This window comes from Emys orbicularis, assembly GCF_028017835.1.
Source record: "Emys orbicularis isolate rEmyOrb1 chromosome 21 unlocalized genomic scaffold, rEmyOrb1.hap1 SUPER_21_unloc_1, whole genome shotgun sequence".
NCBI classification, from domain to species: domain Eukaryota; kingdom Metazoa; phylum Chordata; order Testudines; family Emydidae; genus Emys; species Emys orbicularis.
The window spans coordinates 264192-282422 of NW_027045151.1; the positions used below are offsets into that span (position 1 = coordinate 264192).

At 67.6% G+C, this 18231-nt stretch overlaps 1 protein-coding gene across 1 annotated transcript; it reads right to left on the bottom strand.

The window, feature by feature from the left end:
- Positions 1-5878: 5878 nt before the first annotated feature.
- LOC135894966 (caM kinase-like vesicle-associated protein) lies at positions 5879-12304 on the bottom strand. The gene is made up of 10 exons (XM_065423018.1): positions 12210-12304; positions 11483-11614; positions 10803-10877; positions 10397-10535; positions 9805-9925; positions 8274-8349; positions 8019-8155; positions 7645-7723; positions 7184-7271; positions 5879-6049 (listed from the first exon to the last, which is right to left on the bottom strand). The coding sequence occupies exons 1-10, from the start codon at positions 12302-12304 to the stop codon at positions 5879-5881; spliced, it is 1113 nt and encodes a 370-aa protein (XP_065279090.1).
- Between the last annotated feature and the right edge of the window lie 5927 nt (positions 12305-18231).

Below are 18231 nucleotides of genomic sequence, written 5' to 3' on the forward strand. Positions count from 1 at the left end.
GGACCCGGATGGGACGGTGCCCCGCCCACCTCATGAATAATGCACAACCCGGCCACGCCCCCTCAGGTCTCTCACAGGGGGTGGGAGGGGCAGGGCTAGAGGTGGGAGAGGGAAGGGGCGGGGCTGTGGGGCAGGAGAGGGAAGGGGCAGATGTGGGGCAGGGGGTGGGGCAGTGCAGGGGGAAGGGGCAGGGCATGGGGCAGGGTTGGGGGGTAGGAGAGGGAAGGGGCAGATGTGGGGCAGGGGGTGGGGCAGTGCAGGGGGGGTGGGGCAGGAGGGGGCAGGGCATGGGGCAAGGTTGGGGGGCAGGAGTGGGAAGGGGCAGGTGTGGGGCAGTGCAGGGGGGGTAGGGCAGGAGGGGGAAGGGGCGGGGCATGGGGCAAGGTTGGGGGGCAGGAGTAGGAAGGGGCAGGTGTGGGGCAGTGCAGTGGCCCTCACCCCCCACTAGATAACCACGGGAACATTCATTAAGTTTGGACACAAAGTGGGCCCCACAGGATGAAGCAAATCCAGAGCCCGCAGGCACACGCCCAAACACACCCGACCCCGTACACGCCTGCACACACCCACATGCACATGCCTGCACAAGCCCCAGTGGCACAGGCCCCAGCTACCCGCGCTCAGTGAGGCGGCCTGGCCCCTGCCCCATTGCAAGCGGGTCGCTCGCCCCAGCCAGCCAGCGCTCACTGTACACGCTGGGGAAGCCACGGCCGCACTGCAAACCCAGCCCCACGTCCGGGAGCCTCAGAGCCCTGCTCCCATGACTCGGGCTGGCGCGGCGCGGCTCAAACCGGCGCGGAGCCTGGCCCACTGGGTCCTGGCGTGTGGGGTGAGGCTCAGAGCCCCACTGGGAACGGCAGCGTGGCTGCTTTTAGCCCCATAGCAGACTCAGGGAGAGAACCCAGGAGTCCTGGCACCCAGGCCCCCTGTTCTAACCCCTCGACCTAATTTCCCTCCCAGACAGAAAGGAGGGGAACTAACAGTGATGGGAAGATTGGGGGCCACACAGAGCCCCAAGCAGGGGGGAGATCAGGGCCCCTGGTATGGCAAGGGGGTGACAGGGAGGCATTCCCAGAGCAGGACTCTGAGCCCGTCCCTGTCCCTGCTGGAGGGGGCCAGGCCTGCTCTTTTCCCTCCCGTTGGGACCGATCCTGCAGCCCTGCGCCCAGTTCGGGAGGGGGCAATGGCCGAGGGGGCGAAGAGCCCCCAGACCTGCTCTGGCCTATCCAGGAGGACAGCCTGGGTGGTCTAGGGACCCCTTCTGCCCTCAAACTCTGGGGTAGCGCAATGGGGCCCGGAGAGGTGCACATGCAGGATCAGAAGGGCCCATCTAGCCCGGTGTCCTGACTCCAGCCCTGGCCAGCTACACAGGAAGGGGGAATTACTCGGGGCGGGGGGGAGGGGTTATTTGCCCCCCACTTTAGCTCAGAGCCCCAGTAATAATTAAGGTTGGGTTTAATCCCTGAGGGGAGAGGCTCCCGATCACTTCCAGAACGCGTCAGCCTGGATGAGACCAACCCCGGGCCTCGGCGGATGGGGGGAGATGGTGGGAATCCAGCTCGATCCGCACCCCGAGGGCCCGTCCAATCTCACGCATGGCACAGGCTGGACAATTCCCCTGGATTCGCCCTCCTGGCCACAGCATTGCCCTGGGAGCTGATGGGGAGTGGCCGGGTTCTTGGCGTCAATGACAGGCAGTGGCAGGGAGTCCCACTGGCTAACATCTCCCACGGCCTGAGAGTCCAACCCCTTTCCATGGCATCGAAGGGCTCCTCGTTCTCACCAGGACTGAACACACTGGCAGACATCCTGCATGCTCTGACCCCATGACCCCTAGCGCCCTCTCGGCAAAACTCGGCAGTCTGAATAGTCGGGGGCTGAGCAGCGCCCAGCCCTGATCTCGGTTGGGATCTGGGCAGCGCCCGCCACGACAGGGAGCCTGATCTTGGTTGGGGTCTGGGCAGCGCCCGGCGCGACGGGGCCCTGATATCGGTCGGGGTCTGGGCAGCGCTCGGCGCGACGGGGCCCTGATATCGGTCGGGGTCTGGGCAGCGCTCGGCGCGACGGGGCCCTGATATCGGTCGGGGTCTGGGCAGCACCCGGCACGACGGGGCCTGATCTCAGTGGGGGTCTGGGCAGCGCCTGGCACAACGGGGCCCTGATCTCAGTGGGGGTCTGGGCAGCGCCTGGCACAACGGGTCCCGATCTCGGTTGGGGTCTGGGCAGCGCCCAGCACAACGGGGCCCTGATCTTAGTCAAGTGGCTTGCACAGCGCCTGGCCTGACAGGGCTCTGCTCGGCCATATCCCAAACGATCACAAACCTAATCTACGTTTTGCTGGTGCAATTTCCCAGCAGTCGCTGTGGTTTTGGTCCCATTAACCCAGGTTTCAGTCTGACTTTCCCTAGGTGGATTTTTTTTGACTCTCAACTAAGTTTTTGCATGTGGAATTTCCCAGCTCTGGTTTGTTTTTCTTTTCTTGCTGGCTGCAAGAAACCAATTTGTTGTTTTCGCCAAAGGCCCTTTGGCTAATTGTCTAGATCGCCCCAGAGCATCCCAGGATCACACCCCGTGACCATCCCACCCATGTTCCCTCACACCAGTGTCGAAAGCATCGCATCTGGGAGCGAAACACACAACTCCACACACAGGGCAGGGCTCTCAGTGATAACTGGCTTGGCAGGACGCTCAACCCTTCCTACCTCCGCCAGATCAAACCCCATCTTCACCGAGGGAACCTCCTTCAAGGACCATATTCGTACCCCGAATCTCTAAGCTCAAGCGAGTGGGAGGAGCCATCGGAAACCGGACTGCGGGGGGGTTACAAAGAAATGAGACCCGCACATGCAAAGCATCGTTCGCAACATCGAATGAAGCTGTTTCGCTCCAATCAGCCACAAACCAGGCCAACAAAAAGCCAGTTTGGGGACAAGTGACAATCAATGACCGGCAGGGAAAGGCTGACACAGCTTTCAACCCCGGGTCCCTCTGGACTCCCCCGCCAGAGAGAAAGTCTCCCCTGGGCACTGAGGTGGGGAAACTGAGGCATGGAGAAGGGAGGTTATTTGCACAAGAACACGCAGCATGTGGGAGAGCCAAGATGCAGGAGTCCTGGCTCCCAGCCCCCCTGCTCTAACCCCTAGCCCCCACTCCCCTCCCAGAGCCAGGGAGAGAACCCAGGAGTCCTGGCTCCCAGCATGCCCCCAACCAGTACACTACACAGAAGTGTGGGGCAAGGAGTGGGGGGGCTAGATATATGTTGAGCGTCGCTGACTCTCAGCAAAGGATCAGACATTTCGGGGGGCAGCCAAAGCAGCCCTCCCCATGCAATGGGGGTACAAAGGATTCTCTGGGCAGAGAGGAGCAAACCAGACAGTTGGGGGGGCAGCACAGAAAGGGGGGTCCCCACTCCCACCCCTAATAACAAAACATCAGGGTCACGCAGTGAATTCCCCCTCCTTGCCCCACTCCTCCCACCACATACAAGGGCTGTGCCCCCCACTCCTCCCAATGCTGCCCCCATCTCCCTCCTCCCCGCCACACTGTGGTGCCCCCCATACTCCTCGCCCCACTGGCTGTGAATTCCCAGTGTCCTACCTCAGTCACCACCCCCCAGCCCCCCTCCTCCTCCTGACCCCCACCTGCCTCCTTACATTCCCCAACATCCTCCCCGCAAGGGTCCCTTCGCTCCTACCTGAACCCTACCCTCTGCTCCCCAGGGTGCCCACTCCCCACCCTACCTGCCTCCAAGGGGCCCCCCCATAAGGGCACCCCTGCCCATCCCCCCACAGCCCTCCCTGGCTAGCTCTGAGGGTCCCCTAGCCATCCACCCGTGCCCCCCAGCTCCTCCCCCCACACCTTCCCCATGCCCCCAGCTCCCCCAACCCCCATGCCCCCCAGCTCCTCCCCATCCCTCCCCCGTGCCCCCAGCTCCCCCTCCCCCTTCCACGTGCCCCCCAGCTACCCCTCACACGTGCCCCCCAGCTACCCCTTCCCCCTTCCCTGTGCCCCCACCCCCATGGCCCCAGATACCCCCCAGTTCCCCTCCCCCTTCCCTGTGCCCCCACCCCCGTGCCCCCCAGCTCCCCCTCCCTCGTGCCCCCCAGCTCCCCCAGCCTTCTCCCCTTACCCACCCCTCCCCGCGCCCCCCAGAGCCCCGCCCCCTTACCCAGGCCCCCCTGCCCCGGGCCCCCCTGCTTCCCCCTTACCCAGGCCCCCCCGCACCCCCAGAGCCCCGCCCCCTTGTGCTCCCCGCGCCCCGCCCCCCCCCCGCTCACCCCTCTCTCTCTCTCTCTCCCCCACGCGCCGCTCCCGCCGCTGACGGACCCTCCGGGCTCGGGCTGAACCACGCGCCGCGCGGGGGCGCGGGGCCGAACCATCCCGGGCGGGGGGGGGTGCCCGCCCCCCTGCCCGCATCCGCATGGCTCGGAGCCCGCGGCCCCCCCTCTCCCGCCGGCGGGATGGTCCGGCCCGGCCGCGCGGGGCCTACTGGGGGCTGTAGTCCTGGGGGCGCAGGGAGGGACAGAGAGACACGGGGACGGAGGGACAGACATACGGACAGGGACGTGGGGAGGGGGGACAGATCACCCGGGAACAGGGACAGAGAGACAGGGGGGCCGGCTGGATGGGTCCCCAGTGCCTATCCCCTTAACTCTGCCCCTTTGGGCCCCACCCCATCACAGAGGGAGGTTGGCACCCGCTCCCCACCTCCTGCCACGCCCGGGGTGGGCCGTGCCCCGGGGCTGACTCCAGGGCTGTGCAGGGAAGGGGTCTGGGTCTGTAGGATGCCCCAGAAGTTGGCAGGCGTGCGGTGAGGGAAGAAGACATGGCTCTGCCTCAGTTTCCCCACTCTACCATGTCGATTCCCCCGGCGGTTTGCGAGGATCCCGTGCCACATGCGGCGGTGGCCTTACAGAGTTGATGGGAAGGAGAAGGCGACCGCGGTCACCTGGAGTGAATTTACCAGGCGTGCTGCTTCTGCTGCCATTAATCCTGGGGTCTCTGAACCCCCCAGACTTTGCTTGGCCGCCTCAATTGTTGTCTTTTAACAAACATTTTTTGCATGGAATTTCCTTCGGTTTTATCCCTGGCTCTGGGAGGGGAGTGGGGGCTGGTGCAGGGCCGCCCAAAGGGGGGGGGCAAGTGGGGCAATTTGCCCCGGGCCCGCAGGGGCCCCTACAAGAATATAGTATTCTATAGTATTGCAACTTTTTTTTTATGGAAGGGGCCCCCAAAATTGCTTTGCCCCAGGCCCCCTGAATCCTCTGGGCAGCTGGGCTGGTGGTTAGAGCGGGGGGGGGGGGGTTCTGAGAGCCAGGACTCCTGGGTTCTCTCCCAGCTCTGGCAGACGAGTGGGGTCTATCAGGTTGGGCTGGGAGCCCGGACTCCTGGGTTCTCGCCCCAGCTCGGGGAGGGGGGTGGGGTCTGGTGGGTTAGAGCGGAGCGGGGCTGGGAACCAGGACTCCTGGGTTCTATTCTTGGCACCAGGAGGGGACTGGTGTCTAGCAGTTAGATCCTTCTCTCCCGTCCTACCTCCAGGCCCTTCCCCGACCACCTTGGAGGGACGACCGAGGAAGAAGTGACCTGCCAGAGACAGAATCTCTGTTTATTTTGTTATTTCCAGGCTCCCTGTAGATGCAGGGGGACAAGATCAAGTCCAAGGGGGGCGGGGGGCAGCCTGGGATTTCTGTATTAAAATAGCATCTTCATAAAACATGCAGCTGGCCTGGATGGATGGACATGCACATCCCAGTCCCATGGGCCGGTCCTGAGCTGGGGGCAGGGGTGGGGACAGAGCCAAGTTGGGAATGGGCCCCGGGGCCTTTCCCCTCTAGGGGGCACTGGGTCCAATCCGGGTGCACGGAGCTGTACAAAGGGGTTATTGCGTCTTTTCTTCCGTGGGCCCCGCTGGCTCACTCGGTCGCTCCGTGGTGGGGGGTTCTGTGGGGCGGGGCTCCTCCACCGTCACCTCGGGGGCCGACATGGGGGGGTGGACGCCAGGCTCCAGGGCGCGGAGCCGCTGCATGAAGGTTGTGACTCGAATGGCCTTCTGTGGGGAGAGGGGAGCAGGTCAGAGAGCCCCACAATACTCCCCCCCACTGTCCCCCCACAGTGCCCCCCACCCCACTCCCTGCAGCACGGCACCCCCTGGCCAGCCTGCCAGGGGAGAGCGCCCCCTGCCCAGTCCCCCACCCCGCAGCATGGTGCCTCCCAGCGCCCGGCCCTGCCTGCCTGGGGAGAGCGCCCCCTGCCCAGCCCCCCACTCCGCCCCCCCCCCCCCCCCGCACCGGCCCTGCCTGCCAGGGGAGAGCGCCCCCTGCCCAGTCCCCCACCCCGCAGCATGGCGCCCCCCAGCGCCCGGCCCTGCCTGCCAGGGGAGAGCGCCCCCTGCCCAGTCCCCCACCCCGCAGCATGGTGCCTCCCAGCGCCCGGCCCTGCCTGCCTGGGGAGAGCGCCCCCTGCCCAGCCCCCCACTCCGCCCCCCCCCCCGCACCGGCCCTGCCTGCCAGGGGAGTGCGCCCCCTGCCCAGTCCCCCACCCCGCAGCATGGCGCCCCCCAGCGCCCGGCCCTGCCTGCCTGGGGAGAGCGCCCCCTGCCCAGCCCCCCACCCCACAGCACCCCGCCCCCCCAGCCTCAGCCCTGCCTGCCAGGGGAGAGCGCCCCCTGCCCAGCCCCCCACCCCACAGCACCCCGCCCCCCCAGCCTCAGCCCTGCCTGCCAGGGGAGAGCGCCCCCTGCCCAGCCCCCCACCCCACAGCACCCCGCCCCCCCAGCCTCAGCCCTGCCTGCCAGGGGAATGCACCCCCTGCCCAGCCCCCCACCCCACAGCACCCCGCCCCCCCAGCCTCAGCCCTGCCTGCCAGGGGAGAGCGCCCCCTGCCCAGCCCCCCACCCCACAGCACCCCGCCCCCCCCCAGCCTCAGCCCTGCCTGCCAGGGGAATGCACCCCCTGCCCAGCCCCCCCACACCTCCCCCAGTGCCTGGCCCTGCCTGCCAGGGGAGAGCGCCCCCTGCCCAGCCCCCAACCCACGGCGCCCCCCAGCGCCCGGCCCTGCCTGCCAGGTGAGAGCGCCCCCTGTCCAGCCCCCAGGGCCCCACCCCACGGCGCCCCCCAGTGCCCGGCCCTGCCTGCCAGGGGAGAGCGCCCCCTGCCCACCCCCCAGCGCCCCTGGAGAAACTCACCCGCCATTTGGCTTTGGCAAAGTTCTTCTCGATCTGGGCACAGACCCCCTCCTTGAGGTTCTTTTCCGAAGCCACGTTGCCCGCGATCCTGCGGGGCCGGTGTCGAGGGGCGTCCAGGGTGGGGGGAGGATGCAGGTGAGATGGGGGGAGGATGTGTGGTGTGGATGGGGTGGACGTGGGTGATCGTGGGGGTGCGGGGGGGGGAATAAAACATTGGCAGCCATTAGCCTGGGCAGTGAGGAGCAGGTTGGGGGTGTCAGGGTAAGGCCCTGCAGCAGACAGCCGCCCCCCAGCCCGGCCAGACGGCCCCATGGACCTCCCTGCCCCCCAGCTGAGAGTGAGTGACCCCCCCCATCACCTCCATCCTGCCCCATGCCCCTCCCCAACTCAACCACCCCCCCACGATGCCCCTCCCCCACTCCGCTGCCCTGCCCCCCAGCCTCCTCCCCCCCCCCACTCACCAGACGTGTCCCAGGGCCTCCTGCGCCGTGATCCTCTGGTCCTGATCCACCTCCAGCAGCTGCGACACCAGCTTCTTGGCTGCAATGGGGGGGGGGAGGGGAGGGTCAGTGAGGGGTGAACGCCCCCCCCATCCCAGAGTGGCAGGGACGTGGGGGGAGACGAGTGAGGCAGGCTCTAGGGAGTTGGGGGATGGCAGGGGGGGGGGTCTCATCAGTGGGAGAGAGCTTGTCCCAGCAGGGCGGGTCGGCACTGTGGGGGCAGTGGGGAGTTGTGGGGCGCTGTGGGGCGCAGGGGAACTCACCGGCGGGGGAGATCTCATCCCAGTAGGGGGAGTTGAGGCGGTGGGGTGCAGTGGGGGGCTGTGGGGACTCACCGGCGGGGGAGATCTCGTCCCAGTAGGGCGGGTCGAAGCTGTATTCCCCGGCTAGGATCTGACGGAAGAGCTGCCGGTCCTGGCCCCGGGCAGACTCCTGCTCCGCCTCGGCGTAGAACGGGGGGTTCCCCGACAGCCTGCGGGGGGAGGGGCGGTCAGGGGGGGTCGCAGGGCCCTGACATCCCCCAGGTACAGCCTAATGCCACCCTCCTGACCCCCAGCCCCATCACCTCCCGACCCTCTGCCCCCACTCACAGGATGAAGAGGATGACCCCCACGGCCCAGCAGTCCACGGGGCGCCCATACCGCTGGCGGGCGATGACCTCGGGGGCTGGGGGCAGACAGAGATGGGGTGAGACCCCCAGATATAATGGGGGGGATGAGGACAAAGGTGAGGTGGAGCGGCGGTTCTCAGGGTGGGGGGGGGCAGTACTCAGGGGAGGGTCCCATACCCAGGTACTCAGGGGAGGGGCAGGGGTTTGTACCAGGTACTCAGGGGAGGGGCAGGGGTTTGTACCCAGGTATTCAGGGGTGGGGGGGTCGTACCCAGGTACTCGGGGGGGTTGTACCCAGTGTCACACCCCGGACCCACGTCGCCCCGTCTCTCTGCTCGTGGCACCGCTGAACCCCTGGAGGCCGGGGAAGTGGGGCAGGGGCCCCCGGAGGGCAGGGAAGTGGGGCAGGGGTCCTGGGGAAGTGGGGCAGGGGCCCCTGAAGGCCAGGGAAGTGGGGCAGGGGTCCTGGGGAAGTGGGGCAGGGGCCCCCGGAGGGCAGGGAAGTGGGGCGGGGTCCCGGGGAAGTGGGGCAGGGGCCCCCGAAGGCCAGGGAAGTGGGGCAGGGGTCCCGGGGAAGTGGGGCAGGGGCCCCCGAAGGCCAGGGAAGTGGGGTAGGGGTCCCGGGAGGGCAGGGAAGTGGGGCTGGGGTCCCGGGGAAGTGGAGCAGGGGCCCCCGAAGGGCAGGGAAGTGGGGCAGGGGTCCCGGGGAAGTGGGGCAGGGGGCTCCGGTGGTGAAGGACGCGGTGGGGCCCCGGGGCTGCAGGAGCCAGGCCGGGCGTGTGATCCTGTCCCAGCACTGGGCTGCCGCTCGCCCTGGCCGGGGGCGAGGGGTCTGGGGGTTTCGCCCGGGGGCAGGGCAGAGGGGGCCGGGGGGGGGGATTTCACACAGGAGCAGCGAAGGCGGGTGAATGGCGCCCGGGTGAGAAAGTTCAGGGGAGAGCCCAGATTGTACCCTGGGGCACCTCGCACCCAGGTCCTCGGGGGGAGGGCATACCCAGGTATTCGGGGGGATGGGGGGGCCATACCCAGGTACTTGGGGGTTGCATACCCAGGTACTCGTCTTGGGGCATACCAAGGTACTTGGGGGGATGGGGGGTGTACCCAGGTACTCAGGGGGGGCATACCCAGGTACTCGGGGGGGGGCGTACCCAGGTACTCATCTTGGGGCGTACCCAGGAACTTGGGGGGATTGGGGGGCCGTACCCAGGTCCTCAGGGGGGACGTACCCAGGTACTCAGGGAGAAGGGCGGGGGATACCCAGGTACTCGGGGGGGGGGGTACCCAGGTACTCGGGGAGAACAGGGGCCGTACCCAGGTACTTGGGGGGGCGTACCCAGGTACTCATCTTGAGGCGTACCCAGGAACTTGTAGGGATGGGGGGCCGTACCCAGGTCCTCAGGGGGGCCGTACCCAGGTACTCGGGGGGGGACATACCCAGGTACTCATCTTGGGGCATACCCAGGAACTTGGGGGGATGGGGGGCCGTACCCAGGTACTCAGGGGGGACGTACCCAGGTACTCAGGCGTCCCGCAGGGCTCAGTGATGGCTCCGTTCTCGAAGCGCGACAGGTAGAAATCCCGGAGCACAACCTTGGCGCGGCTTTGCTGGGTGTGATAGACCAGGTTCTCCAGCTGGGGGGCGCCGGGCGTCAGACCCCCCCCGCCGGCCCCTCAGCGCCAGCCCCACAGCGCCCCCTCCCCCGCCAGCCCCACAGCGCACCCCCCGCTGGCCCCACAGCGGCCCCTCCCCCGCCAGCCCCCCAGCGCCAGCCCTACAGTGCCCCCCCGCTGGCCCCACCCTGCCCCCTCCCCTCCGGCCCCACACTCCCCCTCCCTTCCCACCAGCCTGCCCCACACCACTCCACACCTTTCCGCCCTCCCAGCCTGCCCCCACCCCTAAGGCCACCACCCCACCCACACGGCACAGGCGTGGCCATTGGGGGGGGATGTGAGCTAAAGAAACCAGCCAGCAAGTCTCACTCCCCATGAAACCTGGGGGCTGGGAGCCCGGACTCCTGGGTTCTCTCCCCGGCTCTGGGAGGGGAGTGGGGCCTGGTGGGTAGAGCGGGGGGTGTGGGCAGCCCGGACGCCTGGGTCCCTGACCTTGAGGTTGCGGTGCACGATGTGCAGGCTGTGCAGATAGGCCAGGGCCTCGAGCACCTGCCGGATCAGGCTGCTGGCATCTCGCTCCGTGTAGCAGCCCAGGTCCAGAATCCAGTCGAACACGTCCCCGCCCGTCGCCCTGCAGGGGGCGGCACTGGCGGGCTCAGCCCTGGGGCACCCCCGAACCCCCTGAGCCTGGAGTGCCCTCCCCCCTACTTCCTACCTGCCCCGGGGTCCCCTCCCCTGCTCCCAGCCCCGGGGGTGCCCCAACCCATATCCCCTCACTCCCCCCACTCCCCTCTCCTCCCAGGGTGGGATCAGCCCCCAGCCAATACCCCCCCAACCATGGGACCCCCCCCGTTCCCCGCCCCGAGGTTGCCCCCCCCACCTAGGCCCCAGCACTCACAGCTCCTGGATGATGTAAAATTCCCTGCGTGTCTCAAAGGTGTCAATCAGCTGGAGGATGTTGGGGTGACTCACCCTGGGGGGGGAAGGAATTGGGGGGCAAGCAATTGGCACAGCTTCCTTCCTGCCCCCGGGCTGCCCTCCCCCGCTCCAGAGCGATACCCCCCCCGCCTGCCCTCCCCTGCTGCAGATACCCCCCCCCCAGCACAGCAGATCCACGCGGGCTGTTGCCGAAAGAGACGTCCTGACTCCCACGTGGCAATTCTGGCAAGCACCAGGATGCCCAGGCCTGCCTCAGTTTCCCTCTGCCATGCACTGAGCGCAAAGGGGAGGGACTGGCCGGAGGACAGAGTCATTCGCAACGGGAACCCCAGAGGCCTGGACACCCCCACCTCCTCACCCCTGGGCAGGGCGGCAGGGCGAGGGCCCCCCCGAGCTGCAGAGCAAAGGGGAACAGTGCCGGGGGGGGGGGGCGACAGACGCAGCAAGGCTAGAAATGTGCAACTGCGTGTTATTTTCTGAAGGCCGGGCCTGCCTCAGTTTCCCCTTGCAGGAGGGGAGGGTGACTGGAGGAAGGGGACTTGGGAGCCGGGTGCCGAAGGCTCTCAGGGACCCCCCTTTGCCAGTACTCCCGGCCCGGCTGCTGGGGGGGGGAGCGGGGGGGGCTGCTCCAGTACCTACATCTTCAGGATGAGGATCTCGTTCCGGGCTGCCTGGCGAACCTTCCTGCCGTCCTTCTTCCGGAACCGCTTGCAGACGACGAGCCGGTCGGTCCGGCGCTCGCGGGCCAGGCACAGCTCACAGAACTCCTTCCTGTGGGGGGGAGACGTCACACAGCCCCCGTGGCTCGCCCCCCCCAGCTACCCCGCATCCCACCCCCTCTGTAACCCCCCAACAGCCCGCGAATTACTGGGACTACCCTTCCCAGCACAGTGTGTGCCTCAGTTTCCCCCCGATGGCCAGCGTTCTGTACAGCACGGCCTGGCCCAGTCGGACTCTGCCGCGCCCTGGGACAGAACCGGATCAACCCACCAATGGAGGGGCTGGGGGGGACGGCTAGGGTGGGTTGGGGCAACCACGCGCCCCACCCCCGATGGGCAACGCCAGGGCCTACCTCCGTCCTCATGCCCGTCCCTGTCCCCAGCCAAGCGTTTCCTGCCCCGTCCCCCCGGGAGAACTGAGGGGCCCCATCCCGCCCCTTTTGCCCCACCCCCTACCCCGTTCGTCCCGTCCCAGTGCCAGATGTCCTCAGATGGGCTCCCCTGGAGTCTGGTAAAATTATCCCCCTCCCTCCTCTGCCCACGTCAGGGAAACTGAGGCATGTGAGCAAGCTGGGGAGCGGGTCGCTGTGGGAGGGGGAGTCTTTGTGGGCCGGCTGTGGGGAGCAGGGCCTCCCCCAGATACTCACGCGCTCAGCAGCTCCCCGATCTCGTACTTGTCCGTGATGTCGCCCACGGAGTTGTAGTTCTTCTCCTCCCGCAGCCGGAGACACCCCCACGGCATCCTGGGGGGGGGTCGGGGGAGTGAAACAGATCCAGCATCCCCCACGGTGTCCCCCACCTGCCCCTGCAGCCCGGTGCCCCCCTCCCTGCCCCCTGCAGCCTGGCACCCCCCAATGAGCCCCCTACAGCCTGGTGCCCCCCGCTGAGCCAGACAGATCCTCCATCCTGGGGCTGGAAGTCGCCAGACAGAGAAGGCTCCTTATGGGCCTTGGTGGGGTCAGGGACGGGGCCGTGGGATTCAGGACCTCGGCTCCCCTGGAATTTCCCCTCACGCCCGGTTAGAACCGGGCTGCCATCACCTCCCGGCAGAGACTTGGGAGCCCCCCTCCCAGAGCTGGGGAGAGAACCCAGGAGTCCTGGTTCCCAGCCCCCCACCCAGCTCTCACCACCAGACCCCACTCCCCTCCCAGAGCCAGTTCCCAGCCCAGGGCAACAGCTGCCTCCTGGGTTCTGACACCAGCGAAGCTCGGCCCGGCTGGCAGAGCCAGTGACCCAAAGGGTGGGATCCAGGGCTGGGCTGGGGGGGGCTGCGGGTCGGGAGTGAGGGGCACCGGCAGGGCTGGGGGGCACAGGGCTGGGCTGGGGGGGGCTGCGGGTCGGGAGTGAGGGGCACCGGCAGGGCTGGGGGGCACAGGGCTGGGCTGGGGGGGGGCTGCGGGTCGGGAGTGAGGGGCACCGGCAGGGCTGGGCTGGGGGGAGCTGCGGGTCGGGAGTGAGGGGCACCGGCAGGGCTGGGGGGCACAGGGCTGGGCTGGGGGGGGCTGCGGGTCGGGAGTGAGGGGCACCGGCAGGGCTGGGGGGCACAGGGCTGGGCTGGGGGGGGGGGCTGCGGGTCGGGAGTGAGGGGCACCGGCAGGGCTGGGCTGGGGGCGGGGCTGCGGGTCGGGAGTGAGGGGCACCGGCAGGGCTGGGCTGCGGGTCGGGAGTGAGGGGCACCGGCAGGGCAGGGCTGGGGGGGGGGGGGCTGCGGGTCGGGAGTGAGGGGCACCGGCAGGGCTGGGCTGGGGGGGGGCTGCGGGTCGGGAGTGAGGGGCACCGGCAGCGCTGGGGGGCACAGGGCTGGGCTGGGGGGGGCTGCGGGTCGGGAGTGAGGGGCACCGGCAGCGCTGGGGGGCACAGGGCTGGGCTGGGGGGGGCTGCGGGTCGGGAGTGAGGGGCACCGGCAGGGCTGCGGGTCGGGAGTGAGGGGCACCGGCAGGGCTGGGGGGCACAGGGCTGGGCTGGGGGGGGCTGCGGGTCGGGAGTGAGGGGCACCGGCAGGGCTGGGGGGCACAGGGCTGGGCTGGGGGGGGCTGCGGGTCGGGAGTGAGGGGCACCGGCAGGGCTGGGCGAGCAGGGACCCGCCCCGCCCCCGGCGCTGAGTGGTGACAACCGGCCAGATGGTCCCAGAACCCTCCTATCACCACGGTAACCCCGAGAACCCCCGCTGTCGCCATGGCAACCCAGCTACAGCAGCTTGAAGGCAACAGGAGCGGGAACCTGGTGTAACCTGGCGGGGGGGAGGGGCACAAACAACCGCAACCCAGACAGATACCGACATACGCACCACACATCCACACACAGACTGCGACACACACCGCACAACTGCACGCACACGCACCACACAACCACGCGCACACTGCAACACACGCACCACACAGCCGCACACACACTGCAACACATATACCCCACAACTGCACACACACACACCACACAACTGCACACACCCTGTGACACACACACCACACAAGCACACACACTGCGACACACACACAACACAACTAAACACACACAGCGATACACACACCACACAACCGCGCACACGCACCGCACAACCGCATACACAGTGACACATGTACACCACACACCCCACAACCACACGCACACACTGCAACACACGCACTACACAACCCCTCACACATCCTACAACTGCACACACACACCCCACAACTGCACACACACTGCGACACACACCCCACAACCACACACAGTGACACCCCCACATACACATGCACTGCGACAGACCCCACACACATCCACAACCGCACACACACTGCGACACACACCCCACAATTGCACACATACTGACACACACCACACAACAGCAGATACACACATATGCCACATACACCCCACAACCACACACAACCCACAACTTCACACACAACCACACACCCCACAACCATACATCAGAATTGCACACACATACTACGGCACATGCACCATAACCACACACATACACCACAACTGCACACATGCACCATGTACACCACACAACTGTGCACACATCCCATGCACACCACACACACTGACACACACACAGCACAACCACACACATGGACCCAACCATACACACACACCATGCACACCACACAATCACGCACACACACATGCACCCCATACAGCCATGCACACCCACTGACACACACCCCACAACCTCACACACACACACCATAACCGCACACATGCACCACAACTGCACAAATGCACAACTGTACACACACGTCGATGCACACAAGACAACTGCACACACACTTGCTGCGAGATATGCACCATGCGAAGACAACCATGTCCACATACTGTGACACACACATTACAACCACACACACATGCTGCGACACACACCGTGACACACGCAACACAGCCGCGCACACACACTGCAATACACACAACAGAACCCATCCATGCACAGACGTACAGCCAACGTGAAAAAATCCCACACCACCCAACACTACCTGTGAAACACACAACATGCCCCACACTGTAATCACACAAACACCACAACTGCACCCAACGCTCAGACACAACACTGCAACCATACACACGGAACAGACACACAACGCAGCTGGGCCACATAGTGCAAGGGCACAGGCGCAAAGCCACACACAACACATCATCGCAAACACAAACACCACACTACAGCTGCGCACCCCAACACAAAGCAGGGCCTGGCCCCTCCAGCTGAGGGCACCTACACACTCAAGCAAAAACACACACACAACACATCATCGCAAACACAAACACTACAGCTGCGCACCCCAACACAAAGCAGGGCCTGGCCCCTCCAGCTGAGGGCACCTACACACTCACGCAAAAACACACACACACACACACACACAGAGCAGGGCAAAAGGGTCGGGGGAGAGGCTAAGAACTGAAAATGCTCAGAACACCGGTTGGCAAGTGAGAGCCGCTTGGGTCAGTGAGTAAATCAGGGACCCCCCCCCAATCCCCCACCAGCACCACCCAGCCCTGACCGGCCAGGGGAGAGCACCCCCTGCCCAGCCCCCCGCCCTGCTCCCCGCAGCACAGCGCCCCCCAGAGCCCGGCCCTGACTGCCAGGAGAGAGCGCCCCCTGCCCAGCCCCCCACCCAGCTCCCTGCCCCACGGTGCCCCCACAGCGCCTGGCCCTGACCGGCCAGGGGAGAGCACCCCCTGCCCAGCCCCCCACCCAGCCCCTCGCCCTGCTCCCCTCAGCACAGCGCCCCCCAGAGCCCGGCCCTGACTGCCAGGAGAGAGCGCCCCACCCAGCTCCCTGCTCCATGGTGCCCCCACAGCGCCTGGCCCTGACCGGCCAGGGGAGAGCACCCCCTGCCCAGCCCCCCACCCAGCCCCTCGCCCTGCTCCCCTCAGCACAGCGCCCCTCAGAGCCCGGCCCTGACTGCCAGGAGAGAGCGCCCCACCCAGCTCCCTGCTCCACGGTGCCCCCCAGCGCCCGGCACCGACTGCCAGGAGAGAGCGCCCCCTGCCCAGCCCCCCACCCTGCTCCCCGCAGCACAGCGCCCCCCAGAGCCCGGCCCTGACTGCCAGGGGAGAGCGCCCCCTGCCCAGCCCCCCACCCAGCTTCCTGCCCCACGGTGCCCCCACAGCGCCCGGCCCTGACTGGCCAGGGGAGAGCACCCCCTGCCCAGCCCCCCGCCCTGCTCCCCGCAGCACAGCGCCCCCCCGTGCCCGGTCCTGCCTGCCCAGCTCCCCACCCCACAGCATAGTGCCCCCCAGCGCCCGGCCCTGACTGGCCAGGGGAGAGCACCCCCTGCCCAGCCCCCCGCCCTGCTCCCCGCAGCATAGCGCCCCCCAGAGCCCGGCCCTGACTGCCAGGAGAGAGTGCCCCCTGCCCAGCCCCCCACCCAGTTCCCTGCCCCACGGTGCCCCCACTGCGCCTGGCCCTGACCGGCCAGGGGAGAGCGCCCCCTGCCCAACCCCCCACCCTGCTCCCCACAGCACAGCGCCCCCACAGTGCCCGGTCCTGACCGGCCGGGGAGAGCACCCCCTGCCCAGCCCCCCACCCAGCTCCCTGCCCCACGGTGCCCCCACTGCACCTGGCCCTGACCGGCCGGGGAGAGCGCCCCCCTGCCCAGCCCCTCATCCTGCTCCCCACAGTATGGAGCTCCCCAGAGCCTGGCTTCTGCCCAGTCCTCACCCTGCTCCCCTCAGCCCGGTGCCCCCCAATGCCCGGTCCTGAGTGCCAGGGGAGAGAGGGAGCCCCCTACCCTGCTCCCCGCAGCCCAGACCCCCTTCGCAGGGGGCCAAGCTTCAGCACCTTCTAACTTTGCCAAACTTCACCCGCTGGTTCCCTTACCAGCAGAATGTGCCTAGAGCTGCCACCCCCCAGAGATAACTGCAACCTGCCCCCCGCCCCCAGTAACCACGAGACCCCACTCCCCTCCCAAAGCCGGGGAGAGAACCCAGGAGTCCTGGCTCCCAGCCCCCCTGCTCTAACCACCAGACCCCACTGCCCTCCCTGCCAGGGAGAGAACCCAGGAGTCCTGGCTCCCAGCCCCCCCTGCTCTAACCACCAGACCCCACTGCCCTCCCTGCCAGGGAGAGAACCCAGGAGTCCTGGCTCCCAGGCCCCCCTGCTCTAATCACCAGACCCCACTGCCCTCCCAGAGCCAGGGAGAGAACCCAGGAGTCCTGGCTCCCAGTCCCCCCTGCTCTAACCACCAAACCCCACTCCCTTCGCGGAGCCGGAAAGAGAACCCAGGAGTCCTGGCTCCCCTCCCCCCGCCTTACCTGGGGCTGGGTCCGGGTCCAGTCACCGCCGCCCGCGGGCGCAGGGGGCCATGTCCGGAGCCCGGCTCCGTCTCCTGCCTGCCCGGAACCGCCGGGGACTCTGAGCCCAGCCCGCAGCCGCGCGGGGCGGAGCGGAGCGGAGCGCACGGGAGAGAGCGAGAGAGAAATAGGTCGGCAACAGGAGGGCGGGGGGGAGCCAGGACTCCGGGGTTCGCTCCCCTGATATGGGAGGGGAGGGGGCTCTCGTGGTTACAGCGGGGGGGGGGGGGCTGGGAGCCCACGGCTGGGTGATCAGGGGGCTGCTGTCGGGAGGGGGGGCACTGACAGAGCTGGGGGACACAGGGCTGGGCTATGGGGGTCTGTGGGTTGGGAATGGGGGGACACCAGGGCTGGGTTATGGGGGGTTGCAGTTGGGATGGGGGGGCACCGGCAGAGCTGCGGGGAGCCCACAGCTGGGTTATGGGGGGCTGTGGTTCGAAGTGGGGGGAAACTGTCAGAGCTCTGGGACAGCAGGGCGGGGCTATGGGGGGCTGGAGTGAAGGGCACTGGCAGGGCTGGGGAGCTGTGGGTCAGGAGTGGGGGGGCTGCCATGATGTGGCCCAGTCGCCCCTCAGGGGGTTCGGTTCCCCATGAATATTTCAGCGTCTGCCACAGACGCCAGGAGAAGGAAACGTCTCGCTGCAGACTGGAGAGTCTGTCACAGACCCCCCCTCCCAGCTCTGCCGGTGCCCCTCACTCGCACCTCCCAGCCCTGCCGGTGCCCCTCACTCCCGACCCGCAGCCCCCTGCTAGCCCAGCCCTCGGCTCCCCCCACCCCCACGCTTTCCTGGATCAGGGTCACAGGTGACTCCACTTTGCCTGGTGCAGGGGGCCTGGAATCCCCAAGGGGGCACCTGTCCCCCAGCCCCCATGGGATTAACAGACAAAATCTCTAAC

Excerpts from the sequence above, each read along its gene's own strand:
- LOC135894966 (XM_065423018.1), bottom strand. The coding sequence starts at position 12,304 with ATGCCGTGGGGGTGTCTCCGGCTGCGGGAGGAGAAGAACTACAACTCC. Across the intron at positions 11,615-12,209 it reads ATCGGGGAGCTGCTGAGCGC|GAAGGAGTTCTGTGAGCTGT; the intron begins GTGAGTATCTGG and ends TCCCCCCCACAG. Across the intron at positions 7,724-8,018 it reads GGACGAGATCTCCCCCGCCG|CCAAGAAGCTGGTGTCGCAG; the intron begins GTGAGTCCCCAC and ends CCCCCATTGCAG.